Source organism: Cydia fagiglandana, chromosome 21, assembly GCF_963556715.1.
Source record: "Cydia fagiglandana chromosome 21, ilCydFagi1.1, whole genome shotgun sequence".
NCBI classification, from domain to species: Eukaryota; Metazoa; Arthropoda; class Insecta; order Lepidoptera; family Tortricidae; genus Cydia; species Cydia fagiglandana.
The window spans coordinates 12076508-12099580 of record NC_085952.1 but is presented as its reverse complement, the minus strand read 5'-3'; the positions used below and the strand labels follow the sequence as shown (position 1 = coordinate 12099580).

The 23073-nt window shown below is 38.7% G+C and overlaps 2 protein-coding genes across 2 annotated transcripts; both read left to right on the top strand.

Annotated features, from left to right (window-relative positions):
• The first annotated feature begins 16328 nt into the window (after positions 1-16328).
• On the top strand, positions 16329-18726 carry LOC134675228 (uncharacterized). The gene is made up of 3 exons (XM_063533442.1): positions 16329-16519; positions 17063-17318; positions 18267-18726. Exons 1-3 carry the CDS (start codon positions 16385-16387, stop codon positions 18605-18607), a joined length of 732 nt encoding a protein of 243 aa, XP_063389512.1. The 5' UTR covers positions 16329-16384; the 3' UTR covers positions 18608-18726.
• Positions 18727-19852: 1126 nt separating this feature from the next.
• Positions 19853-22131, top strand: LOC134674972 (uncharacterized). The gene is made up of 3 exons (XM_063533116.1): positions 19853-20009; positions 21023-21272; positions 21791-22131. Exons 1-3 carry the CDS (start codon positions 19872-19874, stop codon positions 22129-22131), a joined length of 729 nt encoding a protein of 242 aa, XP_063389186.1. The 5' UTR covers positions 19853-19871.
• The last annotated feature ends 942 nt before the right edge of the window (positions 22132-23073 follow it).

Genomic DNA, 23073 nt, shown 5'->3' with positions numbered 1-23073 from the left:
GTGGCGCTCGCACAGCTCTTGTGAGCAAGAACCCCGCTAAGGATACGGGCGAGCCTTGCTCATATGCGTATCTGTCGCCAGTTATCCCTTAGTCGCCTTATACGACACCCACGGGACGAGATGGGGTGGTGCTATTCTTTTCTGATGCCGGCACCACACGGCACAATTTGCATCTAATTACTTTGCTACTCTTATGGATAAAATGCTAATGTGTGTGTTGTGTGTCTGTTTATATATTTTTTTGTAACAAAAAGATAAAGGTTAGCTATAAGAATATAAAATCTCATATGTAGATAACAAAAAGTATAAAAGAGCCTGCTATTTAATTTTGAATGGGGTCCAAAGTCAGTTCAGTCTACTGATAACGTGAATTGATTTTTTTTTGAAAAATTACTAGTAGTTAATATCAAATAAGGTCTTAATTGAATATGCCCTTACATGGCCTTACTGCCCTTGGACTTTTAAGCGCCTGACGAGAGCATAGACGTAGCAGCCGATACACAAGTGAACGCGGCATTTTCCATCAGGCGAAAGTGTGAAAAACTTTTAAAAATGTGACCCTCACAGAACACAGTCGTTCAAATCCTATTGATCTTGCTTCAATAAAAGTTTTCGACAAAATTCTATAATGAGAAAAACTAAAATTTTGTATAGGTATTTAGCATTTACTGATGTTAGAATTAGACCAAGATAAGTCTGGAAAGAGATTGCACATAACACGCAGTGCAAGTGTTATTTTAAACATCAAACTTCTATGTGTATGCTATCAAAATCGTTGCAGACTTTTCTCGGTCTAACTCTCTACCTATGTATTATTAGATACATAGTAAGATTTTCACACTACACCCAGGTTGACGTTAAACCCTGAAATATGGACCTCCTGTTGTATGGTTTAACTCTATGAAATAATTATTTTTATATACATAGGTATCATCATCATCATCATCATTTCAGCCTATATACGTCCCACTGCTGAGCACAGGCCTCCTCTCCTGCGCGAGAGGGCTTGGGCTATAGTCCCCACGCTAGCCCAATGCGGATGCAATGTTTTTATACATAGGTATATAAAAATCGTATATTGAGGAAACCTGCATACATCCGCGAAGAAATTAAAAGGTGTATGTGAAGTCCCCAACCCGCATTGGGCCAGCGTGGGGACTATAGCCTCTCATGCTTGAGAGGAGGCCTGTGCTCAGCAGTGGGACGTATAAAGTCTGAATTATTATTATTTTTATAAATTATTTTTGTGTTCTTCTTACAATAACTAAGTACTTACAATATCTAATGACTTAAAAATATTTTAACATTTTTCTTACATAAATTACTGTGAATTTTCATAGGTACATACCTATAGGTAAACATCAAAAGCTAATTCATTAAAGTTAGACCTTAAAAAGTGTGCAGCGATTTTGATAGCCCAGACAGTGCAAGTGTCATTTTAAACGTCAAACTTCTATGAAATTATGACGTATAAATAACACTTACACTGCGTGGGCTATCAAATCCGCTGCAGACTTTAATTGGTGCGACTATAGTGTCTTTTCATAGTCATAGAGAATAAGCTCTTTTGAATAGAATATCCTCAATTGTATTTCGTATTGGAATTGTATTGGAAATAATTATTTTTATAGTGGTACCTGTATAATAAGTTTAGTTATAGGTAAAAATTGATAACTGAATAAATAAAAAAAGTTTAAGTGGCAAAGAAGAAGCGGTTTGCCGAAGGGGTCAATGAATATAAAATGCAACTGCACATTATCACCGGCATGCAATTACGGTATCTTGTATGCGCCGTATCATTTATATTGATGCGACCTGCGTGAGAAAATTTATCGAAGTACAGTCAAATACCAAGTGGGAAAAAATAAAACAAAACTTTTTTTTAAATACTTAAGTAATAAATATAAGTTCTGTTGTACAGTCGCCATCAGATATATCGGAGCGGCCAAGGTGTTCACAATATCTGAACACGCACTCTAACGCCCTGACAATAGAGGCGTGTTCAGATATTAGTGAGCATCTTGGCCGCTCCGATATATCTGATGGCGACTGTACATCTGCGAAGAAATTCAAAGGTGTATGTGAAGATTGTGAAGTCCCCAAGCCGCATTGGGCTAGCGATAGATATTAGTTTATTTTTATTTATTTATGCTCAACTTGTATGTCATTTTTCATTTTAAACATATTACCTACTAATAAATAATATTCATATTGTATTTTGTTTTTTCAAATATTATTGTCATTCTCATTCATTTTAGGGTTCCGTACCCAAAAGGTAATAACGGGACCCTACTACTAAGATTCCACTTTCCGTCTGTCGGTCTGTCCGTCTGTCTGCCTGTCAGCAGACTGTATCTCATGAACCGTGACAATGAAAATATTCACAGATGATGTATTTCTATTGCTGCTATAACAAGAAATACTAAAAAGTAAGGAACCCTCGGTGGGCGAGTCCGACTCGCACTTGTCCGGTTTTTTTTTAATTTTCAAGATTTCTGTAGCCGACCGTACCAGTCAAACCAGATGCGTTCGGCAGACGTCTCTGTTCTTTACGACGCTATCCTTCATCGATATAAGATTGGACGAAATTGGGTCACAACTGCGGTAGGTAGGTAGGTAGTTGCACGATAATTAATGCACTGAATAGCTTGATAAGATGTAATAATGTTTTGAAAAGATGTGTCCCGCCGAGTTTGTTGCCGGTCCCATATTGGGATACCCTCCTCCAATTGAGGGGGGATTTAAATCTTCTCGGGGCAGAGGTGTACGGTTGGAGCCGGTAAAGGTTTATTTGACGTTCATAAGCGCATTGTAATATGCCTACTTGAATAAACTATTTTTTATCTTTATCTTATCTTTATCTTGAAAATTGTATTTGTTCGGAAGAAGAAATAGCGACGGCGTAATATCCGGGACAAAACTCGACTCCTCAACTTCTTTGGACACGTGTCTCGGCGAGACGTAACTGTCGAAATCTAAGTAGTAAGTCCTGGCTCCTGTTTCACCAACGTGACAGGTGCGACGAATTGTAAAATCACTGTTGCTGACGTCACAGGCATTCATGGGCTACGGTTACCGCTTACCATCGGGCGAGCCGTATTCCTGTTTGCCACCATCATTGTATTATTTAAAAAAACTTTATTATATCGAAAAAAAACAGATATTTCTCTTGCTAAGTTTATGACAATTGTCACAAGAAACACTACAATTGTCACGAAATTCCGACATATAACTCATTACCTGTCAAGAATTACCTACAATTCTTCTAAATCTTTGACAATTGTCAGAAACTTCGCAGGAGAAATATCTGTTTTTTTCCGATATAATAAAGTTTTTTTAAATAATACAATGATGGTGGCAAACAGGAATACGGCCCGCCCGATGGTAAGTGGTAATCGTAGCCCATGGATGCCTGTGACGTCAGCAACAGTGATTTTACAATTCGTCGCACCTGTCACCGATGTGAAATTGGGGCCTGCACTACGTATACTAAGTTCCACTATAAAATATCATAATGTTTATTGTAATTTGACTATATGGTGGCACTTCCACACTTAGCCGTCATAGAAAATGACATGTCGGACGCGGGCCCGGCCCGGTCCGAAATGTCAGCTTTTTCTAACTCCAGTTGGAAAGTCATCATAAGAAGAAAGCTTTTGGACTTTACGAGTATCTGCCAATTTTTATACATTTGTATATTATACCTATCTACGCTGGTGGCCTAGCGGTAAGAGCGTGCGACTTGCAATCCGGAGGTCGCGGGTTCAAACCCCGGCTCGTACCAATAAGTTTTTCGGAATTTAAGTACGAAATATCATTTGATATTTACTAGTCGCTTTTCGGTGAAGGAAAACATCGTGAGGAAACCGGACTAATCCCAGTAATGCCTAGTTTCCCCTCTGGGTTGGAAGGTCAGATGGCAGTCGCTTTCGTAAAAACTAGTGCCTACGTCAAATCATGGGATTAGTTGTCAAGCGGACCCCAGGCTCCCATGAGCCGTGGCAAAATGCCGGGATAACGCGAGGAAGAAGATATTATACCTGGTGTACCCTTATTTTACCGCCAAATTTTTTGCAGAATTTTGTTATACAGAAAATTATTCATAGAATAATCGAATCGCAGATTTTTATTACAATTAATTCTGTTTCTTCGATTATTCATTTCAAAGAAACATATTTTGTAACTTGATTAAACTTCAGAATATTTATTCAAAGATTTTTAAATAAAATAAAAGACTGACTGTAGAATTATTATTCATTGAATATTATTTGTGCGACACTACAGTTCACAGAATATTAATTTCAACGATTATTATTTTACAAAATTACCTTTCATATACTCTTAGTATTCATTGAAATTGCTAAAAAAGGAGTTTAGGTTACTTTAGAGCTGCAACCTCTAAGAAAACGAACCCTTGCTGGAAAAGTGGGTTAGGTTAGGTTAGAACTGCGACCCCCAAGAAAACGAACTGTTGCCAGAAAAGTGGGTTAGGTTAGAACTGCGACCCCCAAGGAAACGAACTGTTGCCAGAAAAGTGGGTTAGGTTAGGTTAGAACTGCGACCTCCAAGAAAACGAACTGTTGCCAGAAAATTGGGTTAGGTTAGGTTAGAACTGCGACCCTTAAGAAAACGAACTGTTGCCCGAAAAGTGGGTTAGGTTAGGTTAGAACTGCGACCCCCAAGGAAACGAACTGTTGCCAGAAAAGTGGGTTAGGTTAGGTTAGAACTGCGACCCCCAAGAAAAGGAACTGTTGCCAGAAAAGTGGGTTAGGTTACGAGTAGAACGGCAACCCCTAAAAACGAATTCCTTCCAGAGAAGTAGATTGCGTTAAATTAACGACTAAGTAAATAATATTCGACTAAATGACTATTCTGTATATTAAATTTTGGTGAACTGTATTTATAAGAAGTGACTTTTCTACAGATCGATGATTCTGTGAAATGAGATTACATGAACAAATTGTTCTTGAAACAAAACTAATGTTTTAAATTTTTGGTGAAACGTAACTAATCCGAACTAAAATTATTTAAAGTAAATATTCTATGTAAAGATTATTTTGCGATTTGAAATTACTTGAAACATTTTCTGTGAAACGAAAATCTGCAGAAAAATTAACGGCAAAATAAAGGTAAACCATTATACCTACCTGTATAAATAGTATGTTAAGAAGGTATATTTTATCATCTTTATATAAGGTGCATTTACGCTTCTAACGCATCTTACGTCCATTAGATAGAAGCTCTTCATACTTTAGCAACATTTATATGTATTACCTATCTATTGCAACGCTTACCCTTCATTTTGTTTACTGTTGCTGCAGTAAAAAGTGCTTCTAGTTTAGGAGCATTCCACGAAATTGTCTACCATTTGTCCCGTACAAACGCGAATTTCCTGTAGAATTGCAGGTATAAGAATTTCCTTTTCTATGCCAAATGGTCAAAAAAATACACAGAAAAATAATCGCCTGCTTTAAATGCCGAAAAAAAAGTCGCAACACAGGAAATAAAATGCGTTTGTACGGGACAGCCCGTGGAATGCTCCTTTAGTAGATATTTTCTATTTTCGTAATTACCCTGCTTTCTAAGTTAAGTACCTCAATGCATCTTAGAGGTAAACCTTAGACTACTTATTTGTAGTTTATGGCATGAGGCCTAACGGAGTTGACATGTTCTAGATAAAGGCTGTCAGATAAAACACATACACAAACAAAGCTTATCTTCAGCCTATTTCGTATCTGTGTATGTAAAGTACCTATAGTTTAAGCTTTTAAAGGGTCGGCGTACGTAAATCAGGGGTGGGGTTGGGCGCAAGGTGCGCCGGTGGGCGCGACGCGAAAGTTCCTGTGAGCTGCGCGTGCGACGCGGCGCACACGGGGTGGTTAATTAAATATGTCAGCTTAGGCCCACTTGCACCACCCCACTAACCCGGGATTAAGCGGTTAAACCGTTAACCTAGTGTAAAATTGTACTGGTAACTATGGTAACTCCAGGTTTATCCGGTTAACCCAGGGTTAGTGGAATAGCGCAAGTGGGCCTTAGAGTACTCACACTAACATTATAATTTCTTACTTAATAATAAATTACAAATATTTTTCATGGAAAAGGATGTTGTAAAAAGTCTTGCTGCCCGATTCGAACTTTAAGATACGTCAATTAATAGATTTAGAAACGATATGGATTAGATGTGTCAGTGTCAAGAGTGACATTTTTGTTTGAAGAAGCGTCACATTTGACACTGACATATCTAATTCAAAATATCGTTTTTAGATCTATTAATTGACGTATCTTAAAGTTCGAATCGCGCCGTTGGTTCATAGAAATAAAATGTGTCATTCATGATCATGACGTTATGTGACACATTGCAAGTGCCACGTAGAATCAGTTTGGTACGACTCTAACGGCCCGATTTGAACTATAAGATACGTCAAATATTACGATTAGATACGATATGGATTAAATATATTATGTCAGTGTCAAAAGAGACGTTTTTCTTTAAAGAAAACGTCACTTTTGACACTGACATAATACACACATATCGTATTATTTAACGGTATCTTAAAGTTCCAATCGGGCCGTTATGCGACGAATAAAAAACTACAAATTAACTTTATACTCCACCTATTCAAATTATTACATATTATGTGTGTAGTTTCAAACTTCGGGTGTGCTATACCTATACCTAGAGCAGAAAAAGTCGTTCTAGAAAAAAGCTAAAAGATGACAAAAAATTTGGTATCATACACAGAAAAGAGATTAAAAGCTTATTTGATAAAAAAAAACCACCTGGTGTGCACCCACGACTTCCGAATAACCGTTGTTCAAGGTCACACCGACCTGACTCATCCACTTTCTTCTCGCAAGAATGTCGCCGGGAGATGCGTGCGACATCACGTGGTTACGCATTCCTGCGTTGATACCTCTACGCACATTTTATAAGTTTTGAAATTTTGACATCCTGTATGTGTGATGGCTTCTCTACACGATGGGCCAACGCCGGCCACTCCAAGAGACGCATTTATGCGTTACAGGGAGCAAGTGATATTTCTATCTCATTCTACCGCATGGCTGCTTCTCTTGGAGTGGCCGGCGTTGGCCCATCGTGTAGAGGAGCCATAACATCCTGTGTGGGGTAGACGAAACGTAGCGTAGGACGCCCTCAGACTAGATGGAGCGATGACCTTCGCAAGGCGGCTGGCAAGAGCTGTATCAGAGTTGCCACAAATCGTGCTCAATGGCTATAGGAGAGGCCTATGTCCAGCAGTGGACGAGAGTAGGCTGATGATGATGATGACATCCTGTATCATATGAATCAAGCAAAGGGTCTGACACGCTTTGATAGAAAAATATAGCCTTATTGCGATTCCTAGGACATACACGGTGTAACATGAGGAAACTGAATAATTTTAACCACGCATTTCTGAGGTCAAAAGAAGGATAAAATGTAATGAGTTTAGGTAATTTTTGCTAAAAACAATTTGTTTTTGTTTTGTTTTTTCAATTTTTTGAATGTATTTGTACATAAAAAATAAACGTTATTGGTAAACTTGTCACTTAAAATTGATTTTTACATTTTTTTTTCGTAAAATCTACTTTTTGCAAAGTGTTACTTGACACTTTTTGACATTTATCAATAAGGATATTTAGACTACGTCCCATAGCAGCAATATCGTCATCAAAAAGGCGTTTTGCACTATGTAACAATAAAAATATGATGAATTAACTCTGAAAATAGGCGAGTTTAAAAAAAGTTTAAGTAAGTAAAGTAAAAGTTAAAATGTCCTGACATTTTCGTCTCTAAATATGATCAGGAATACGCTGTTGAAATTATACGGTTTCGTCATGTTACACCATGTAGAAAAAAAGAGTGCCTTGTTTTGTCTTTATCACCGACCGAGCATTTTCTCACGGCCGGGTTATACATGTCGGCGGCCGATCGTAAGATCAGGCATATCGTGAAATTCCTAGGCATATCGTGAATTGTGAAAATGTGACTCAGGGAACGAGTCAGAACTCGTTCCCTGAGTCGACGGAGCCCCTCTACGCGGGGCTCCCGTTTCTGGGCAGTTTGCCCTTCGGGCATCTGAAGCAACCTAACGAACCTATCTTACCTATACAGGGTGATTCATGAGACGTGAGCAGGACTAATCCTGCACACTCAGTAACTGATAATTGATCGATCACCGTCGTATTTAGGTGAAACAAGCACAATTTTTTCTATTTTTTTAAATTTTTGGCGAGGGAAAATTTTATTCTCTGCAATCATGGTCACCCTACAAGATCTAATTAATAAACACAAAACCTCTTTAACCGCAATAACAGCATATTGATTATGAAGAAAATAAACTGTCAAACTTGAGTGACATACGAGTTTTCAAAAGTAACCAGACCGTGATGACATTCAATTTGAAACAGAATACCGGTAGTTTAGTATTCTAACTGTAGGGTTACCATGCACGTCGTAAATAAATTAATAACTTCTTTTTTTCAACACGACTAGAAAATTAACGTTAACCTCACTAATACTGATACGAAACAGTTGCTTATAATTTATGAAATGCGCAGTCTTAGTCCTGCTCACGTCTCCTGAATCACCCTGTATAATGGTTTAACGTGACTATCCTCAAAACAATACACAGGAACATTACGATCTGCCTGATCTTACGATCGGCCGCCGGCATACATATGTACAGGCTCACTTCCATAAAGCATTCATATCCATTCACAAACGGTTTTGTAATGTTTAGGCGATGTTTCACCGTCGAATTAACACCTCGCGTATCCGGCGAAATGTGCTAAAATTTTGTCGTAAGTATTACGACTGATGCCTAAAAAGGAGGTTTACATATATTTACGTATATTGTCCCTAACTATCGTACATAACTTTACCGTTAGACGCCATACGGCCCGATTCGAACTTTTAAGATACGTCAATTCAATTAAATCTTTGGGTAATATGGTTCCATCGATATTATCGATGATTTCGCCAACGTCAAAGTGGCATCTACGTGGGATCGAAAGATACGTCAAATATTAGATCTAGATACGATATGGATTAGTTATGTCAGTGTCAAAAGTGATGTTCATCCAAACAAAAACGTCAGTTTTGACACTGACATACCTATCTAATCCTTAATGGATTGTAGTTGTTAAAGTTATAAGCAAGTACTGACGCCTACCACTCCTATTCAGAGACGACAACACATAAATTGAAATTAATTTTATTACCCAAAGGTTGTCTGGAAGAGATCCCTTTTTAGCGATAAGACCGCCTGTTTTTACCTGGTTCTATTTTTCCGTTAATATTTCTTTGTAGTTTTACATGTATGTAAAATGTATAATTATTGGTGCAGTAAAGAATATTTACTTACTTACTTATTATGTATGTACTTATAATATTAAATAAAAAGTGACCAAGCCCGGAGAGGCCGCGGCCGAAATCGAACCGGTGCCCTCAGCTTACGCGGCAAGCGTTAGGACGCTTGGTAGGGTTAGGACCCTGTAGATATGACCCCCGCCCCGTCGAAATAAAATAAAATCTTCTTCTTCCTCGCGTTATCCCGGCATTTTGGCACGCCACGACTCATGCGAGCCTGAGGTCCGCTTGACAACTAATCCCAATAAAATAAAAATATTTAGTCGAGTAAAACTTTGACTTCTGTGGTAAGACAACACGTGTACGATTTTGTTATTAAAATGTACGAATCAACCTGCAACCAACCAACCAAGCTCCATATCAGTGTTGGCCGAAACGTTAATGCAATTGAAAATTCTTGACCATTAACCAGCACAAGTTGAACCGTCAACTGTAACCGTCCGTTACCGTTTACGGTTCAATTTGTACTGGTTAATGGTCAATTGCAATTAACGTTCGGCCAACACTGCTCCATATCAACTGTAGTAGACAACGAGAGGCGCGCCCGCACCGGCTGTTCGTGACCGGCCGCTGCCGCACCCACGCCGGTGAGCGCGCTCCTCTTCGCAGGCTCGTCCACACTTATAACACACATTTTAATCAGGTGGATATTTTTGGCTGCAGTTCTGGTATATATAAAAAAACTTGTAACAGATGTACTTAGACGTAATAACAATATATAATATCTAGAGATATGAAGCGAATCAAAATTTACAATTTAATGTACTTACTATTTTCATATAACTTATGTAACGTAATGCTGCATGCACTGTTAGCTATTAAGAGTTAAATATTTCGTTTTATGATGTACGAATTTAATATAATAATAACCTTTACCTTGTCAATGCCTTCCGGAGCCAATACGCTCCAGAGGTATAAGCTCCGAATAATCAAAGTACCTACCTAATTGTAATAAGTGGTGAACGGTGTTGGTCACACATACTGTATATGGTGTTAAAAATACTTTATATTTAAGCCTTTCTTGTAGTGACTGTTTGTTTACCTACATAAATAAAATAAAAAAACCGGGCAAGTGCGAGTCGGACTCGCGCAGGAAGGGTTCCGTACCATAATGCAAAAAAAAAAAACAAAAAAAAGCAAAAAGAAAACGGTCACCTATCCAAGTACTGACCCCTCCCGACGTTGCTTAACTTTGGTCAAAAATCACGTTTGTTGTATGGGAGCCCCATTTAAATCTTTATTTTATTCTGTTTTTAGTATTTGTTGTTATAGCGGCAACAGAAATACATCATCTGTGAAAATTTCAACTGTCTAGCTATCACGGTTCGTGAGATACAGCCTGGTGACAGACGGACGGACGGACGGACGGACGGACGGACGGACGGACAGCGAAGTCTTAGTAATAGGGTCCCGTTTTACCCTTTGGGTACGGAACCCTAAAAATCAACCTCCATAGCAACCTCCAAAATTCAGCCATACACACTACGCTAGTGCCGAAACACAGCACTTTCACTCAAGTTGTGTCAGTCCGCATGGTAACAGATGCACTCACCCCGAATTATTTCATAATTGCGCAATGTTTCTGGGTCAAACGGCCGGTTTTGAGGTGAAGTTACATTGCTTTCGTACTGATCATTGACGTTTTTAATAGATTCGCTGTCGGAACTAATTATTTGAAAAGTGGGCATAACATAGTTCCATTTTCAGCACAAGATAGCGGAAAGAACATAGATTAGGAATCCTCTAGACCGAGTTTAGAGCAATTATTTCATGCAACCGATGATGCCAAAAATGCGAGGGTGCGCGGGACGAGGTGAGCGAAGTCCCGTGCCGTGATTGGTCCGTTCAAAGACACGGACGTCACACAAAGACACTTTCGACTCGAACATGGAGTAAAATTACCGTATGCGTGGCAGAGGGGTAGCGCGACTATGCTCAGTCTGGAGGATGTTTTGTCTGTGTTTTAGTTTGGGAAGAAGCCAGCAGCGGGCGTGGCTTACGACTCGCTGGATTACTACGGACAGCCTTTGTATCAGCAACGACTCGAAGCCGGACCCCCCTTCTGTGTAATGGCTCCACTAAGGATGGGCCAGCGTGTATAGAGTTTAGTGGTGTCGGATGGCTTATGGCCCGGCGGGATGGCGATGGGATGGCCACGGTATCGGTTTTTCACATCAAATGTATCAGCGATGGTTCGTACCTACGCATCTACACTTGGCCCATTCCATAGTGTGTACTCTCAACCATCGCATCGCCATCTCGTTGATCCAGAGCTGGGCTATCGTGTAGAGAAGCTATAACCATCGCATGCTCAACTCGCTGCTCCAGAGCTGGGCTATCGTGTAGAGAAGCTATAACCATCGCATGCTCAACTCGCTGCTCCAGAGCTGGGCTATCGTGTAGAGAAGCTATAACCATCGCATGCTCAACTCGCTGCTCCAGAGCTGGGCTATCGTGTAGAGAAGCCATAACCATCGCATGGCCATCTCGCTGGTCCAGAGCTGGGCTATCGTGTAGAGAAGCCATAACCATCGCATGGTCATCTCGCTGGTCCAGAGCTGGGCTATCGTGTAGAGAAGCTATAACCATCGCATGCTCAACTCGCTGCTCCAGAGCTGGGCTATCGTGTAGAGAAGCCATAACCATCGCATGGCCATCTCGCTGGTCCAGAGCTGGGCTATCGTGTAGAGAAGCCATAACCAATATAACCATCGCATGGTCATCTCGCTGGTCCAGAGCTGGGCTATCGTGTAGAGAAGCCATAACCAATATAACCATCGCATGGTCATCTCGCTGCTCCAGAGCTGGGCTATCGTGTAGAGAAGCTATAACCAATATAACCATCGCATGGTCATCTCGCTGGTCCAGAGCTCGGCTATCGTGTAGAGAAGCCATAACCAATATAACCATCGCATGGTCATCTCGCTGGTCCTGAGCTGGGCTATCGTGTAGAGAAGCCATAACCAATATAACCATCGCATGGTCATCTCGCTGGTCCTGAGCTGGGCTATCGTGTAGAGAAGCCATAACCAATATAACCATCGCATGGTCATCTCGCTGGTCCAAAGCTGGGCTATCGTGTAGAGAAGCCATAACCAATATAACCATCGCATGGTCATCTCGCTGGTCCTGAGCTGGGCTATCGTGTAGAGAAGCTATAACCAATATAACCATCGCATGGTCATCTCGCTGGTCCAGAGCTGGGCTATCGTGTAGAGAAGCCATAACCAATATAACCATCGCATGGTCATCTCGCTGGTCCTGAGCTGGGCTATCGTGTAGAGAAGCCATAACCAATATAACCATCGCATGGTCATCTCGCTGGTCCTGAGCTGGGCTATCGTGTAGAGAAGCCATAACCAATATAACCATCGCATGGTCATCTCGCTGGTCCAGAGCTGGGCTATCGTGTAGAGAAGCCATAACCAATATAACCATCGCATGGTCATCTCGCTGGTCCTGAGCTGGGCTATCGTGTAGAGAAGCCATAACCAATATAACCATCGCATGGTCATCTCGCTGGTCCAAAGCTGGGCTATCGTGTAGAGAAGCCATAACCAATATAACCATCGCATGGTCATCTCGCTGGTCCAGAGCTGGGCTATCGTGTAGAGAAGCCATAACCAATATAACCATCGCATGGTCATCTCGCTGCTCCAGAGCTGGGCTATAGTGTAGAGAAGCTATAACCATCGCATGGTCATCTCGCTGGTCCTGAGCTGGGCTATCGTGTAGAGAAGCTATAACCATCGCATCGTCATCTCGCTGGTCCTGAGCTGGGCCATGGTGTAGAGGATCTATGAGACAACCAAACTTAGTCTTATCATTCTGAAAATATACACCCGTTTTTTTTAAACATCACAAGCCTTCTGAAGATGTGAAAAGCGTGACACCTTCCCTAACGACTCATTGCGTCAGTACGGCGACAATTATTGACGTGCTTACCCCAAATTATTTCATAAGTATTATTGTATAGCCTGTGACTTGTGAAGCACATTGTCTGGGTTTGAAGGTTGAAGACCACATTGTGGTCAAGCTTGTGTAAAATGAACTCGTCAACTTCCGCGTGAAAATTCGAATTTTATGAATGGAGAATTTCGATTTGATGCAGTCTTTTGTTATGCATTTGTAAGGGCTTTTATAGTTCCCTCGCATAATGGAAAAAAATCCTAAAATTGTTTCATGATGAAACCTGTCCGTCCGCGCATCCGATAGTCCTTCCGTCCGTATGTATGTCACAATCATTTTACTCGAAAGCTTTGTAGAATATTTTAGTGTTAGGGATATATATATAAGTTATATTTTCAATGATATTTCAAACAACGTTATTTTAATTCAGTGAAAACTTTCCAAAACAGTCAATTTAAAGTCTAAAATATTGTGCTCCATTCTTCCTCCTTACATTTAAAGTGGGTGTTAGAGTCCGTCTAAGTTTACTTTGCACCTTTTAAAATATGCCGTATTCGTGTTGAACAATTATACCTGTACAATGTAATTTAATGAAATAATGAGTAATGACAGGTAGTTTTTGAAATAAGAACCTAATTATTATTTTTTCGTACCTTGAACCGCCAACTACAAGATAGACCAAAAAGTTTCTTCAAGCTTTTTGTAGCTTAATATAGAATCGTTTAAATATACTTACTGTACTCTTTGCTTAACTCGCATTCACTCATTCATTCAATACTATTTTTGCGATAAATGTAATATGTGTGTGTGTAATCATTCACCTTAACCTCTCCTGGCAATACCTACACGTGGTAGGTAGCAAACTAGTCGGAAAAAATTGAAAAACAAGCTACAGGGATTTCTGAACAACAATGTTTACGAGTACTCTGATTCAATTGAGTTTTAAGGCCTAATTCGAACTCATCGTCAAAAACTTGAAAGTTCTTCAAACAAAAACGTCACTTTTGACACTGACATATCTGATCCATATCATGTATTTGCTAAATCATTGATGCATCTTAAAGTTCGAATCAGGGGCCCGTTTCTCAAAAGCTTGTAACTTGTAATACAAGCGGATTTTTTGACAGCTTTTGTTAGAAAGGGACTTCCACTTGTATTACAAGTTACAAGCTTTTGAGAAACGGGCCCCAGGCCGTGATTCAATATAAGTATCTATGTCAACGAAACGTCGCATAGAAACGAAGGTAAAACAACCGGTACCTAAAGGTTAATCGTATAACACTGATACATATTTTAGTGAAAAACACTAAAAGCTATCGAAAGGGAATCCGATGCGACAGAAAGTTTACTTTCCAGTAGATCTGAACCTTACCGGTTTGAAGTCATAGAGCAGCCGTGACCTCGAAATTTAAAGAATTAAAAAATAGCTACATATGAAATAAGGAAGATGTCATGCGAGAGTAAACATACAAACAATAATTAGATAAATTTTGACAAATAAGGACTGTATCGTTTATTATAAATACAAATAAAACCTGGTCTAACTGTTGACGTGTGTATTATTTTGTATTACTATGTTCTTAAGGTATACTCTGGGGGTATTTTTAAGCCATATCTGATATAAGAAGGTTTTACATTTATTTTATTTTAGGGACTTTATGATGATTTTAATACCGTCTAGCAATTGTAATTTGGACAAGCCTATCGAGCTTAATTTGAGACTATTTCACCGATTCCTTGGTACGATTTAAAGAAACAAAAGGTTAATATGCTGCCAAAATATGCCATCTAAGTGTCCTTTTCATGATTGCTCAATTGAACATCCACAGAATAAATGTGGTGATTTTTTATCTTTACATGAAAACGACTTTTTATGCAACATTTTGGATGCCCGTCAATTTCTGACGCCAGCGAAATGAGGGAAACAGCTAAAAGAATCTACCGAAATCCAAAGCCTAACGGACATTCATGGCGTTGAACCATGGCTAGAACAGGTCGATAGAAACGCTCCATGATGGTTATATTGTATACCAAAGTCGGGGTTGTCGTAAGTAACATGCCATATTCTCTAAAAGGCCACCAAGCACAGATCCAAAACTTTTTTTCCAACTAAAAGAAATGATTAGACTATGCCCAGATGTTTCGCTTTACGAATCATATGTAATTGCTGTTTACATAGTACGATTTTTTTTGTGTAATATCTCGTCTTGTTCGCAAACCGTAAATTTTCTTGTAGTATTTGTCCAAAATCGTTGTAGTTACTCGGGAGGATTGGGTAAATATTGTCCAAACCATATGCTTTACGTGATCTCCCAGGACGAAATGTTACTTATTATTAAAGCACTAATTAAACTATATGTGTAATTTTTTAATAAAAATATAATACCAGAAAAAACGGCTAAGTAAAGTTGTATTTATAATAAACGATACAGTCCTTAGTTGAAAATTTGTTTTATTTTATAATTACGCTCTATTTTACATTGAGGATATATTGAACTATAAACTAAGATACTAGTACCATCAAAAACATACGAAGGTTACACCAAACTGAATAAAAGACCAATTTTCTTTACTTACCTACAATTTAATCCTAATATATATAAGACCTAGGTTATCATTATTACTTAATAAATGAACTAAGACACTTTTTCATAGAATTAGACATTCTGCTGTTAAAATTTGTTTATACGAAAAATGTTTTATCTTAGCCTCATTTTTTATCCTTTTTGTGTTTTGTTTGCGTAAATATTTAAAAATTTATATAATTACAATTTTATCTAAAATTGGAGTCGTAACTTCCGATTCCAAAGACGAAGTTACGTACCATTTCACACGTCGATTAGAATGAAAATACAAATATTCGCACTTTTTCTTTCATTCATTTGCACTAGCACATCAAACACCGTAACGTCGTAAACGAAAACTTCGCTTTCTAACATTCAATATTTATTTTTCTACTTACCCCTTATTGCCCGTTGTTTGCGAGCCATACGTCACCCGCGCGGGTGGGGCGAAGAGGATATAATCCATCACTTTTTTGGGAAGAACATCACAACCTGCTCAGCGGCATCGGATAACGGACTTGCAAAACAAAAAACAACGATGTGGTCGAAAATTGCATTCTTAGCCATTGTGGCGCTAGCGGCATCGAGTCCTGTACAAGACGGTGGAGTCGCGGAGAATTTAGTCAATGTGGTTACCGAGTGTATTGAAACTGACACATCGTTGTGTTTTAAGGTGTGTAAAGTGATTTTTGTGAAGTGACGTGCTAATGGATTTTGTGATACAGTGCGCCGAGGCATTCTGTCGTGCTTTGAAGTTTTGTCAACGCATTTTCAATCTGAGATTGGATGTTGTGTCATTAAGCGATACGTGTACAGCAACAGTCAATTAGTTTCTTCAGGAGTGCAACACGTTTCTTGCATTATGCAAGAGGGCTTAGGTTACATTTTTCTAGCCAACCTTATGGCCTTTGTGTTTATTCATTAGTACTCTAGAAAGTGACAAGGACATGAGCTTTTATATTTTTGTCATGACTTAGCAAAACAGGTCGTCTTTCTGTGCAACTGATATTCTGTGCGGAAGGAGAAGAGTCATGGAATGTATGGGGCCCAATACATTCCACGGCTCTTCTCTTTTCAAACAGACTCTAAGCAGATGATTATACTTTACATATCTTAGAGTTCTTACTCTTTTTTTAAGTAGTAGGTTATGAAAAGCTTAAGTAAACTAGCGTCCAGTGAAATCCTGTCATATTCTAACTTAAATAAATATTTACAGGAAAAGGCCCTCAAATTTACGGAGAGGTTGGCGGTGACGAAGGACATTAGTCTCTTCGAGGGCATGACTTTCATCAACAGCGGAACAGCTCGTTCTGCCCGCAGCTACGAGCCTTTAGCTGAAGACCCAAAGACCAGGGAATCGCAGATTGAGGAGAGGATCGCCAACAATGTTGGAGACTTCTTGGACAACCATGTACTGCAGCTACGGTTGTCTGACTTGGCTGACAACGAGTCCCGTGGTCTAGATGAGGAAGGTATGTGTTGTGTCCAAAAATATGCATTAATTTTAGACATTAGAGTAAATTTTGTATAGCAAGTCGATAGTGACTGTCTGCTTGGTGGTAAGCAGTTGCCATAATATATGGATGCTTTTAACTTCAACGGTGTTACGAGAGGTTTTCCGACCCTTTAGAAACGTGCGTACTATTTTTATATTCTCAAGTCTGTAGTCCTCTCAATAGATAACTTATTTTGATGCCGTTCTCACTACCAAATAAATCAGCTTCAACTTTCTTAAAAACCATACATACTTCATATTGTCGCGACGATAATTGATCGTAAAGCCTTTAAAACAACGGGTACCTTAAACGTCCGTAATTGAGGAATATTAAGCAAACAGCCGCTTGTTCGTTTACTGTACGCGTTTCTCTCGAACACACATCATATTTACATATTACCGTCCCTTTGTCAATGTCATGAATTGTCACGTAGCTCACGACAAACACTAACTTTCTCTTTCGTATTTCCATACGTGACCTAAACTGATGTTTAGGATCAGATGATCCTAAGAGATTGTGTTACTGGACAAACGTGACTTCCTGATCTCAGAAAATTGTAATGAAACTTCACCTGACTTGCATCTTTAACTTGAAATGTAGGATGCTGATTCAATTTTGATGTGCACTTAGGTACTACCCATCACATATTTGCTTTTGATATGCCTTAGAATAAGCGCTACATTAGACAATTTAATCTTCAATCAAAAATTTAGATACTATCATTATCACCTAACTACCTAAAATTTCACCATCATTAACCATCCAGACAATTCTCATCCATCAATTAAAAACAACAGTTGAAAGCTATATACTATTTACATCCAACAAAGTGATAACAGTATCATTATAGGAAAAATAAAGATAGTATGTACACCTAAAATTAATAGTTAAAGACAACATGACTAATAAAAATCTTCTTTACAGCTCGCGGCAAGAAAAAGAAGAAGATCAAGAAGATCCTCCCCCTCCTCCTCCTCTTGAAACTGAAGCTCGCCGCACTCGTCCCCCTCTTCCTTGGCATCATCGCCTTCGCCGCCGCCAAGGCTGTCCTCCTCGGCAAGATCGCCTTCCTCATGCAAGCCGTCGGCCTCATCAGGAAACTCCTCAACAAGGGAGGCTCCTCCCACACCTCTGCTCCTAGCGTCTCCTACGGACCTCCTCAGCATCACGACGAGCACCCCGGCTACAACTACGAACCGGCCCAAGGATGGGGCAGGAAAGCCCAGGACGCGCAAACGATGGCGTACTCTGGCCAAATAAACTAAGTCGATAATAATTGTGTGAATGCGTGTGTGTGAGATTATTTATTTTTTTTGTTTGCCGTTGCCATGTTAAAGTACCTCAGTAATGTATTTATTTAACAGAATAAAGAAGTTTAAAATTACGTTTCCAATTTATTCTTCATAAGAATTCCAGGATCATGATTATTTTACCCAAGCCAATACCTCTATAATACCTTCTCATTTTCTGTGACTATGACACCATCTATCGGTATCATTGAAAAATCACAGCAAACTTGACTTTACTGCTCACATTAAATCACATGTCTAAATAACACATTAGAAGAAATGATCACAGATGAGATTAATTTTGTTCACTTAAACGTCACTACTTATTATGTCATGTGCTCAAAATGTACATTTTGAGCATTCATTACCAATTATAGAATTGGTGGGGTAATTAACGTACAGCTTAAGTAAAACATTTACCTACATGTGAAAGTAATACAAATGTGACGTCCCACGGGTAAAGGTACCTTATGGCGGTTGGCGCTTACGCTATCATTAACGCCGCTCCAATATTATACCGGCGCTATGCGACGTAAGCGCCGGCCGCCATAAGGTACCTTTTTCTGTGGAACTTCACATATCTACACTATTTCATACACACAAATATTGGTTGGAACGTCACAAATATTGATTGTACGTATAATTATACCTAATAACTATATTAACTATTCTTTTTTAATACTACGTCGGCGGAAAACAAGCATACGGCCCGCCAGATGCTAAACAGTCTCGTTGCCTATGAATGTCTGCAACTCCATTCGTGCCCAGCTTCAATTTCTTACGCACTAAAAACAAACGTAGTACAATAAAATATATCTACCTTCTCCTTACTAATTTTAATACATGCTCATATTATGGCTAAAGCATAATTTTACCGTTGACCATCCGTTGACATACCAATAAGTAATTTAAAAACACCGAGAATGACATCCTGCAAGTAAATAATGGTCGAAATATGACACGTTAATAAGCATTAAATTATATTGCACTGTCGCATAAACCGATCACATCCCAAAAGAAAGAAAAAGCGATATCCAAAACAAAATTAATATTAATGACCGGAATATGTGTGCCACAGGCCCGTGTGGTATAGTGTTCCGAGCTACGATAATATACTACACGAGTTAAAAATGTAAATTCGCCAAAAGGTCGGAGTGGGGGCGTATCGAATAAAAAACTGTTGACTTTGGTTGGAGCATCACAAGCAAATCATCATTGAGATCATCGAAACATCTTCAAGATGAAATTCTTCTTGGTTCTTCTTGGCTTGGCCGCTGTGGCCTACTCCAGTCCTGTGCCTAAGGAGGAGTCAGTGCTAAAGTCGGTAGTAGGAAGCTTCGTAAACTGCATGAACAGTGATGTTAACTTGTGTATCAAGGTACGTCAAGTGTGGTGTTTGGACATATCAACTTGAAGCAGTGAATTTCTGTGATACGTTTAGTTTCAAAGTGTTAGACGTTTCTTATTAAGCTTTAAGGATGACTCAAGGCAGACCGGGCCGTGTCCGGGCCGGAGCTTCCGGCGCTTACTTTTCTATGACATGACAGGCGATCATTGATGCTTTCCATAGAAGACGATGCGCCGGAAGCTCCGACCTGGACACGGCCCGGTCTAATGTGAGTCATTCTTTATTCGTCAAAGTGAGTTTACAGCCTAATTCAAGAGCATCTAAAGAAAAGTGAAAAATAAAACTTGAAATTTTAATTAGTGCTATATTGACATCTAAATTGATTTACATTTTTGACTAGTTCATTTAATTATCTAAGTTCAAGTCCAAGTTTGAATCACAACCTGTCATAATAATCTATGCCTTTTATAGTTTAAACAAATAAAAGTGAAATTTGAAAGCAACATTTTAACATTTATAAAATTTGTCAAAATTAATTTTAATATAGTCCAACAGCTACTTAGGTATGTCAGCATTTTCTACCTTAATAATAAAAATAAATAAAAATAAAAATAAATAAAAATCATTTATTTCAGGTTACCAGGACCCATATTACATTTACAAAAAATAATTAAATTAAATTAAATTAAATCAAATTAAATTAAATACATTTACAAACTAAGTACGCTACAAACATTTACAAATAACAAACAACATACAATACAAATTACACATTATTAGCGACACTGGGTAAAAATCATCACTTTGTCTGGCCAGTGATGATTTCTACCCAGTGCTTTGTCATGGGGCAGTCCAAGCGCTCAGCGAACATGCTCAGGATGGTGTTGGAGCTGCCACGCACTCTGTTCTGCTGTGTGTGTTAATACTTTAATACAAAACCTCATTACACTATAAAACACAAATAACATTTATACAACAAAAACAAACTTACTCCCTTCAATTTCATGTTCAAGGATATTATAGAACGTTTCATTTTATTATAGGAACATGCCCTTCGTGCCACGGAACGCCTCGGAACCGTTCGCAAACTCAACATTTTTGAAGGTCTCGCGATCCTGAACAGCAACCCTAAAGAAGCTAGGAGTCTGGAGCCTTTGTCCACCGAACCCCAGATCAGGAACAAGGAAGTCACTGAGAGGCTATGGGAGAAGGCCAATGATCTGCTTCAGAATACCGAGCTGGAGATCAGCTTTGACGCCGATGATGATGAAGAATCCAGGGCTCTTGGTGACGGTGAGCAGAATAATTTACCTCTTAGCCTTAATTTTGACATGAGTATTTTGCTTGACGAAGTTTCGTAGAATTTAAAATCACCGAACAATATCACTCATAGTCTCAAAAGTTGATTTACACTAAAATAAATCTTTTTACATACATTTTTATTCGTCGATCGCATAGTTAAATGGGTTCGATCGAACTTGGACTATCCTTACCGAAATAAAAGTTTAGTGGATTAAAGGCAATAAATATTATGGCGGTCAGCAAAATATAAACAGCGCCAATATATCATTGTTTACCAACAGTCAAACATGACTTAAAAAATAAAAAAATAACCAAAAATACACCACACAAAATAAAAAAATATCACAACTCGTAATAAAAATACGATTTGAAGACGAAAGTTCCTTTTCAATGATAAAATGTCTTTAATTTTTAATATTTCAAGCGTATGAAGCTTGCACTTGATAAAATCCAAAATATACCATCCAAGTCTTTAATTACCTTGTTACTAAATTTACACAATTACACAGCTGACGAGGGCCGCGGCAAGAAGAAGGAGATCAAGAAGAAATTGAAGATGATCGTGTCCCTCCTGGCCCTGCTGAAGGCAAAGCTCATCGCTCTGGCTGTCCTCTTCCTCGGTGTCATCGCCGTCTCCATTTGGAAGATCGCAGTAATCGCCAAGATTGCTTTCATTGCCAAGGTCATTGCCATCATCAAGGCTCTCTTGGCTAAGAAGCACGAGGAGCACGGTGGATGGGCCCCTCCAATCCATGATGACCATGGACACGGCTGGGAAAGCCAAGGTTGGGGACGTTCAGGCAAAATCGAAGGCGCCGACATGGCTTATGCCGGCTACAAACATCAATAGATCTAACTTCAAAAGCGTACTGACCTCATGGTAAAGGCGAAGTACGCTCAAACCAAATATTATAGCCATATTTATTTTGTGTGAGTGTGTGCGTGTTTGATTATTTATTTATTGACTGCTTTCAACTTCTTTTCATTCATTTTATGCGACGCTGAAACTGGGGTTTCACTGTAAGCAGTAATTTGATTGAAAAGGAACTTTCGTCTTCAAATCGTATTTTTATTACGGGTTGTGATATTTATTATTTTGTTTGGTATATTTTTGGTTATTTTTTATTTTGTAAATAGTTATTTGATTATTTTAGTGTTTTGTTTAATTTTATTTAGTTATTATTTTATTACATTTTCATTTTCAAGTATCAAGATCTTATTTTATCTATTTTATAATTACTTATTTGTTTTATATTTATTTGATTACTATTATCATGATCTCTCGTATTTATTATTGTTTTTTAAAACTTATGCTATATATTTAATTATTAATAACCAAGCTATATTATTATTATAGCTATGTATTATTAAATTATTATAATGTTTACGATTTGTATAGTATCGTGTATCACGATTAATGAGTGTATTACGTTTAAGATATCTTTGTGAATGTGTATTTATTATGTGTGGGGTGAATGATGAAGACAAAACAAATAAACCAAACAGCATTTATTATTTAATTGTGATTTTATTTCCTTCTAACCTTAAATACGCAAGGTACCGTACCCAAAGGGTAAAAACGGCACCCTATCACTAAGACTTCATCGTCCGTCTGTCCGTATGTTTGTCACCAGACTGTATCTCATGAACATTTTCCAATCAAAAAGTAAAAGTTCCTATAATGACGACATTTCTAAACGACTTCAATAAATTACATTCGACTCCAAATTATCAAACATCTAAGGTCCATATTCAGGCTCTCAGATACACCTACACCTTAAGGTCTCACAGT

Excerpts from the sequence above, each read along its gene's own strand:
- LOC134675228 (XM_063533442.1), top strand. The coding sequence starts at position 16,385 with ATGTGGTCGAAAATTGCATTCTTAGCCATTGTGGCGCTAGCGGCATCG. Across the intron at positions 16,520-17,062 it reads ACACATCGTTGTGTTTTAAG|GAAAAGGCCCTCAAATTTAC; the intron begins GTGTGTAAAGTG and ends AAATATTTACAG. Across the intron at positions 17,319-18,266 it reads CCGTGGTCTAGATGAGGAAG|CTCGCGGCAAGAAAAAGAAG; the intron begins GTATGTGTTGTG and ends TCTTCTTTACAG.
- LOC134674972 (XM_063533116.1), top strand. The coding sequence starts at position 19,872 with ATGAAATTCTTCTTGGTTCTTCTTGGCTTGGCCGCTGTGGCCTACTCC. Across the intron at positions 20,010-21,022 it reads ATGTTAACTTGTGTATCAAG|GAACATGCCCTTCGTGCCAC; the intron begins GTACGTCAAGTG and ends ATTTTATTATAG. Across the intron at positions 21,273-21,790 it reads ATCCAGGGCTCTTGGTGACG|CTGACGAGGGCCGCGGCAAG; the intron begins GTGAGCAGAATA and ends ACAATTACACAG.